The sequence below is a fragment of the Phialemonium atrogriseum genome (assembly GCF_030411735.1).
Source record: "Phialemonium atrogriseum strain 8032-3 unplaced genomic scaffold QBC33scaffold_7, whole genome shotgun sequence".
Classification (NCBI taxonomy): Eukaryota; Fungi; Ascomycota; class Sordariomycetes; order Cephalothecales; family Cephalothecaceae; genus Phialemonium; species Phialemonium atrogriseum.
This window is the reverse complement of record NW_026848144.1, coordinates 638,317-646,170: the sequence shown is the minus strand read 5'-3', so window position 1 is coordinate 646,170 and position 7,854 is coordinate 638,317. Positions and strand designations below refer to the sequence as shown.

Genomic DNA, 7,854 nt, shown 5'->3' with positions numbered 1-7,854 from the left:
CGGTAACTCCTCGCATGGGGCCACATTGTGGCCCGTGATTCCTCACCCCAGTTGGATACCTATAAGCCCGATGAAGTGGACGGATTAATAGCACCAGAAACGAGAGCAGCCAGCAGCCCGCGAACATATGTTTGTCTATTCTCGTTTTCTCGTTTTCCGGCGGATTCTCGAGGCGGAAGCCGCAGACTCGTGCCTAGGTTCGGTCCAACTCAGAAAGAAAGGAGTCGGGTAAAAGGCTCAATCTCCCTCGACGACCTACTTTATCCCAGAAATATTCCAGCTGCATGCAGCCCTCCAGTTTTGTGCAACACCTGCCCCAGTCAATGGTCCTTCTCGGCTGTTGTTGTTGGTTGGGATACGCCCATTGACGGGGCAGACATGCCTCTCGAGTTTTAGAATCTGCAGAATCGAACCAACAAGCCGCAGGGCACCAACCACATGAACTTCACATGGGTCGAGATATGTTGGTCATCGTTAGAATACCACACGCGCAGAAAGACAACGCATGCCATCTGAAATCCCATTTCCATTTCATATGCGCCGTATCTATCAGCCTTTCAGCCGCATGCATAACGATCCCATATGCCTTGGAAACATGGGAGCAAGTAACAGAACACACTCGCCTGGGCTATCAGACAAGAACAATAACGACGACGACTACACTGTCTGCTTCCCCCCCTGGACCTGATAATGCCCGTCCCACATCCAAATGTTCTCGATCCGGGAGAGGGCGATGGGATTGCCCGCCGCGTAAACAAACAGATACCTGGCCGGTGTGGGGTGCTGGTCATACCAAACAATATAGATATATATATCGAAGTCCCAAATGTCTTCAGACGACATCCATGGAGACCTCCGTCGAGATAGTGTTGTAGACTGCCGAGACGGACTGGCCTTTCCAAGTAAATAGCAGCCCTAACCCGTTTTTCTAAACTTGCCCATGCCCATGCCCATGCCCATGCTGATGTGCAATCCGTCCTCGGTCTGGGAAATAAAGTGTGTGGACTGTGCCCACACCCTGACAATCCGGGGGGTAAAACGAAGCGATATTACGCGATATCGCCGAGTAAACTGGGCGCCTCAATTCCGGGGATTTCTGCCGAAAGAGGTACGATTTCCGCGTAGAGATATAGTTGTTGCATGGTTTTTAGAGCAAGAGGTGCCCCGATCGCCAAGGTAGATGTCCCCACAACCAGTCTAGCACCGGAATTGGGGATCGAGGTTCGGACCTTTTAAAGGCGACACTAACCGTGATGGCATTTCCTTGCCTGCGTTGAATGGAGTCGTTAAGGTCGTCGTTTTCGTGTTAATATGTCGCATGATTAACTTCGTTCGCCAAGGTTGGAATTTGTCGAGCACACCTCGGCGCAGGTCCAGAAAATGCAGCAGGACGGCGGTTATGTGGGTGGCTGGCGGGTGAGAGGAGGATGGTGTAGGAGTTTGTCATGCTCATAGGAAGCCGGATTCTGCCAGGACCCTGCATTGTGACACAGCCCGAATTAGCTCATGACCTCGAAGTAGTACTGTAACGCCCGAATATGAGTGTAGAGCATGGGAGTGTAGAGTAGGGAAGCGTGATGGACAAACCCGGCCTCGCCGATCAAGCAGCAAATAGGACACCTCTACGTGACGCTATGCGCGCCACGCGCTCACGCGCATTTCCACATACCTTACAATCTTTTCGTCCTCTCTCTCGCGCGGCTCGATCTGCAAGCTCTTGTCGTACATCTCGTGTACATCTCCAGCAGCTTGCATGTTGCTCAAAACATAGTCTTGCAACTCTGGGACCGGTTGGAGAGAGTATGCGACGTTCTGGTACTGCTGAATATCCCGGATCACTTCGGCTGTCTTTGATCGCTTTGCAAAGTTGATCATGTTGGTCTTCTTGATGACCGAGGGTATGCCGTCCTCGATGAAGGTGAGGTCGGTCAAGTAGACACCTGGAATAGCACGAACGCGGTTAGATTGCTGCGCGTCTTTCCGAAAAGGGGTGGCATTGGAAGGTTGCTCACCAAAGAAGGGAATGCAAGGTGGGTTAGCAGCATGCAGCGTTTCCCTGTATTCCCCGAAATTCTTTGTGCTGGCCATCAACTTCCGCATGGTCTCGAGGTTGACGTGGACGCGCTGGGGAACCTGGTCCCATGTCCGTTTGAGGCGCGCAATGGGCGCTGTGCCCAGCGCTGATATGATAGAAGTCAGGGTGGAGAAATTGTTCAGAGTCCGGCATTTCTGTTTCCTTGTCAATATAACTGCCTTTCTTGATATATATATATATATATATATATATAGAGAGAGAGAGATGTACTCACGTCGGCAACTGCAACAAAGTGCTTGATAACCACCACTCGCTTCCTCACATCGCCCTGCGCAAGAATCATCTCAGCGACCCAATTGGTCATCTGGTTCGAGTGCAGGATGAGCGCCTTGACGTTGGGCGCGGGCTCCGGCTCGCCCTCGCCAACCTTCTTCTGCCACGTCTTGTTGAGACATTCAGTGAGCTTGATTTTACCGTACAGCCGGGATTCGATTATGGTAAGCTGCCGGGCAAACTCAACGACGTCGATGTCGAGGAATTTGAGTTTCTTCATGTTCCTCGGCATGATTGGCGCCGGGGTGTTCTGATTCACTGTCTGGATCATGCGCCGGCCGACTTCCTTGCCGCTCAGCCGCTGATCTATAACAGCCATCAGTGGAGCCGCTCCCGCTGTTTCCGTCGACTTGACCGTGTCCCTTGCAAAGCTGTAGACATCCCGGATCAGCTGCCTCGTCTCCTCGCCTGGTTCCTCGAACCAGAAACCGTCGAACCACATCCTGAGAACGTTGACAACCCGCAGGCGAATGGGGATTTGCTTGCCCACGCGCCAGGCATCGTAGTCGGACTGGCTCAACCCTTCGGGCGGCTGAATGTTGAACCTCTTCACCAGGAGCTCAAACAGCTCGCGTGCCGTCGTGAACGATCGGTACGTGAGAAGGAAGGTGTTGTTAAAGTTCGAATCGAGTTTGTCATGCCGGGTCACCTGCTCTACCAGAGCCATGAGGGAACCACCTTTGATGGCAGGGGGCTGCGACTTGAGGTCCCAGGAGAGCTCGAGCTCGTAGTCCAGCCGCATGAAGAGGGGCACGTCATCCATGATAGGCGCAATCGGTGTGATGGGCGACGGGTTTTGGCCAAAGAATTTTGCAAGTTTAGTAGGATCGCCCTTGTTGATGACCCTGGGAGCCCCCTCGCCCTCAGTAAACGACTGCGATCCAATCATGGCCGGCCTCATGAGCCCGCGCGACTCGACACGCTGATGCGATCGCTCGTAAGGCATTGTGTCCCCTCTCTTGAGCTGCTCCCGTTGGAGGCCATCGTCCCTCATGCGAGTGTCCACTTGCTGCTTTTGCTGCTGTTGCAGATTGATCTGTACTTGCTCCGAGAGTAACTGGAGAGAGAAGCCGATATGGGACGAGTTTGTCTCCAGAGCTCTTGCGCAATGTCTCACATATTCCAGCCTTTCCTCCAGCGCCTGGCCACGAACTTCAGCCCATTCATCCGCCAGAGGCCCGGCGACGGCTTGGCAGCCTAAAAGGAGGTCTGAGACGTTGTCGTACAAGCTCTGCTTGTTCGTGCTGAAATCGGATAGTTGTGGGGTCTGGAAGCTGTTGCCCAGCGACGATAGATCTATCGACTCGATCATTGCAATCCAGGGCTTGAACATTTCCAGCACCTTTCCGCCCGCGGAACAGACGTTGTTCCCAACGACTTCGTGCTTGAAAGGCGTGATGATCTTGTCCGTGACGACGAGGTTCTTGTCCAGCTCTCGGATACTCGACACGAGCATTCGCTTGAGCTCGTCCAATCTCTCTAGCAGCTTCCCGTCGAGGATGGCCGTCGGCTCAATCGCTCCCTCGTCGTCTTCTAAGAAGTTGGATGCGATGGGGTCACGAGGCCCTAGCCCATTGTTCTGCCAGCTCCCGCCCGCGTTACTCCCGATGACGAAGCCAGGGAAGAGGCGGGGGATCTCCTCACCGCGTTGCTGCCTGGCGACATCGACGTAGCTGAAGACGCCTAGCAGAACGCCGTCTGCCTCCTGAAGACATTTTTGGACCGACTCGGCATTGGGCCAGTCTGCAGAGGCAATATGCGAGGAAATGACAAGCTTGGAGAACTTGGACATCATGTCTCGGAAATGCGGGTAAAGGGCCTTGTTAGTAGAGATGATTGAAGGTTGGCCAGAGTGGTTGTCGGTCGTGCCAGAACCGGCGGCGAGGAGCAGGCGGAGATGATCCGAAATATCCTCCGCTCTGGCTACATATTCAGACCGGTTACTCGTGGCTATGGCCTCGCGGTACCGGTCGATGGCCTTCTTCATATTCGTCACCAATCGATTCCATGTGAGAGGTGGGGTGGACCCATCGTCAAAGAACGAGCGGGGTATCGTGGCTGCTGTCGGGAGGTTAAACGTCGTGCTGGTGAACGAAGTAGCCGCAGCTATGGCAGGCGTCTGGCTCAGACCAGTATTTGAGAAAGTATCGCTTCGGCCAATCCTTGTGGCTGGCGACTGCCCGTTGATCGAATCCATCGAGGTGGCAGGAGATATGCCTTCGTTGCCATACTGTTGGCGCGTGCGTGCCTAGACAGACGTGTGTAAGTCATCACTCTCAACAAAGCCCTAGATGGATGCAACCAGGCCCCTGGGAGCAAGTAATGTTGCAACTTACCAGTGCGCTCCGTGACGCCAACATAATAGACTCTCCCTCGAGCTCTGAAGCTGAGTTGACGTCAGACTCGTCCCCTTCGTCTTGCATCAGGCCTCTAGCCATCATCTCGGGAGGCGGCCGTGTCTTGTCAGGGAAGTTGACGTTCATGCGGTCCCTAGGGCCCGTTTCGGTGACTGACGATGGAGATTCGAGCGGTAGCTCCATGCTGCTTTCGCCTGTCATGGTATTGTAATAAAATAGTCTGCCATCGGGAGTCGCTTGCGGTATCCAGAAGTCCGCCCTCGACTTGTCCCCCTCGGTCCCTTCGAGCGGCAGTCCGGAAGTGTCATCTTGATCAGAACCCTCATCGTCGTCAAAGCTCTCATCATAGACGTCGACATCTTCTGGATCCTCATCGCCGTGGTCGTCGACGCCGTTCTGGTCGGGTTCGGGGAGTTCATCGGAACTAGTAATGGCCTGGCAGTAATTGCTTGGAAACCAGCCTCGGACTCCGTTGATGACGCCATCCCACCATCCGCTCTCCAGCTGGGTAATAACCTGGATGATATCTCCCTCGTGGAAGCTCAAGCTTGTCCTGTCGTCCGCTTCATAGTCGTATAACGCCCGAACGTACATGGTACCGGGCGGCGCCGTACCCACAATACCGTTCATCTGTGACAGCGAAACCTGCTGGTCGGAGGGGATGTAAGAATTAGGATCACGGGGGAAGTCGGAGCGGTCCAACGACACCGGTTCGGGGGAGTCGAGAAATTGGGAACGGTTTGCAAGATCGAGAGGATCGGAGGTGAAGGATGGAGATGAAGAGGCTCCGGCGGCGGCAGCAGCAGCAGATCTCTTGGAGCGAGAGTCGTACGAAGCGTTGGAATTCTGACCCTGGAGTGCCGACACTGCGGACTGTGTCATAAGCATGGCTGAAGTTGTCGTAAATTGTATTGAAGCGGAAAGGGCGAGGGGAACTAGGTCATGGTTCAGCCACTCAGCCTTGTTCCGTCCTCATCATCTTCAAGTAGTATCTGAGTGTCTAGATGCAGGAATGCGACGAGATGGTCGTTTCGACTGGCCTCGTCAATGGCTGCGGCAGCAAAGTCGGGTTACTTTCCAGGTCGTCGCACGGCGTTCTGGGCGCTAGAAGGCCGAGGTAGGATGATGATCGCGATGGGCGATATGAGTGGTGGATGGGCTGGTCAGCGGGCGGGTAGGAAGTGGCGAGACGACCGGTGCAATTCGCTGGTTGCTTCTTGTCCAGAGGAAGAGAAAATGATAGGTGAAAAGGCCGCAATTCAGGGAAGGAGCGAATGGGAACTATTGGGCGGCAACTGGCTCGCGCTCGGGCACTCTTCCCTCTCTCCTTTTGTCTTGTTACTCGTGCTGCTGTAGGTCGTGGATGCTCTTCGTTCCTTGTAAACCTTCGACCTTCTTCGGTTTTTCCTTTCCTTTTTTTCGAATCAGGAGAGGCGGAGATGGGGGGCCCCTGTGTCAAAGCTCGAAAAGGTGATAGGTGATAGAAGCGGGGGAGTTTTAGGTAGGATAGGCGGATTGCTGGGCAATTCAATTGGGCAGGCCGTACGCATCCGTACCTAGTGTAAAACTACGGGTGCATCAGGAGGGGCAGCTAGGGTCACCAACCAAAAATGAACGAAAAATTTGGTAAAAAAGGGCTCTTGTACACAAAAACTCCCCCTTTCTTAGGCCTTTTTTATCCAGTTAATCCTGTCATAGATAATTACTCTATCATTGTCCGCCAACAAGACGGAGACCATAACGGGTAGCAAAATACTGAGAGTCGCTACTCCTGTCGACACACTGCAATGAGTCAATGAGGAGTTGGTTGAAGGAAAATGGAGACGCTCTTCGGTACACACGGACCTGCACGGCCCACCCGCCCCGCCTCTCCACTGCACTATGAAGAAGCACAGACCACATGCAGCCGCTAGTGGGTATAGAATGTACACCTAGAGGTACACTCAAGTACGGAAGTACAGATAGAACCTTATAAGGGAGGCTCTTTTCGTTCCCTTCCCACTGGACTTGTACCTGGCACTGAGTCTCGTCATCATATCAACCTGCTCTCGAACATCATCGGCCTCGTAGCAGGTCAAACAATCATGATAGCGAATATACATACATTTCCCTATCCATGACAGGGTCCCGCCAATCACCCTCACAAGACAGGCTAGATATGCACCAGGATACTTGTTAGGTGGCCTTGGCCAGTGACTATTGGGGTTGACCCATCGCGAGAGCGACACTGACAGCTTGGTCTGGGGGCTGTGGAAAAGGGGGATCGGGAAATTCAATCGGTTGATATTCAAATTGCCCTTCTCATGGAGGAAATCCTTTGGGATGCCGTGACCGGGCACAGTCCAGTATTATCTCATCTTATCGAACCGTGTCGGAGGCACGGCCGCAGGGCCGCTCCCACGTCCTCTACAACGTACTACATTTTTGTACATCCATCTCTTCGAAGAGCAAATGACTTCCCATCGAGTTTCAGTTCAGCGAACATTCCTGTCTTCAATGTCTACTATGTACGCTGTCACAACCTCCTGTTTACTATGTACTACCCTTGTGGCCACCCACGTTTTCTTGGTAACTCGTAGAATTAGCAGGCGCTATGGAGTAGGTACCTCGCTACCTAGTTAGCGAGCTTCTAAGAGTGTTCGAGAAGCCCACGATAGGTACTCGATAAGCCACTCGAACAGCTTACTGTTACCTTACATATGTAGTGACCTGTAACTAGCCGCAGGGACTCGTTGTAGCTGGCATTCAACTTACGCAGAGTCCGTCGTTGTCCCGATGTCGTACCGGTTCCTACATATGCGTATACGGACGGGCCCCGGTTTCTATCTCACCATCGCGCTGTTCAGCGTTTGGCCCGTGTTGCCTTCCTAATACAAAATGTTGGCCAGCTTACGGCCGGGGTGTCCCACAAGGATAGCAGCAAGTAGGCGGCATCAAGTATCACGGAGGCTACGGAGGCCTCTCTTGCTCAGCTGATCGCTTGATCTCACTATCGGCCTTGTCGCCCCGTCCAGTCAGCGTCGTTCCGGGTTGGAAATCCTCAGCAGTCTATCTGAACATATTGCGGGGCCGCTGCTAAGAGCACTGATCAGATAAGCAGGTTCGTGGGAGCTGATGTATTGCTGTCAG

At 53.5% G+C, this 7,854-nt stretch overlaps 1 protein-coding gene across 1 annotated transcript; it reads right to left on the bottom strand.

Moving 5' to 3' along the window:
• Nucleotides 1-1,253: 1,253 nt before the first annotated feature.
• QBC33DRAFT_347046 (putative cell division control protein 25 protein) lies at nucleotides 1,254-5,806 on the bottom strand. Its single transcript, XM_060423805.1, has 4 exons — nucleotides 4,705-5,806; nucleotides 2,310-4,616; nucleotides 2,013-2,229; nucleotides 1,254-1,940 (listed from the first exon to the last, which is right to left on the bottom strand). Exons 1-4 carry the CDS (start codon nucleotides 5,611-5,613, stop codon nucleotides 1,633-1,635), a joined length of 3,741 nt encoding a protein of 1,246 aa, XP_060285428.1. The 5' UTR covers nucleotides 5,614-5,806; the 3' UTR covers nucleotides 1,254-1,632.
• Between the last annotated feature and the right edge of the window lie 2,048 nt (nucleotides 5,807-7,854).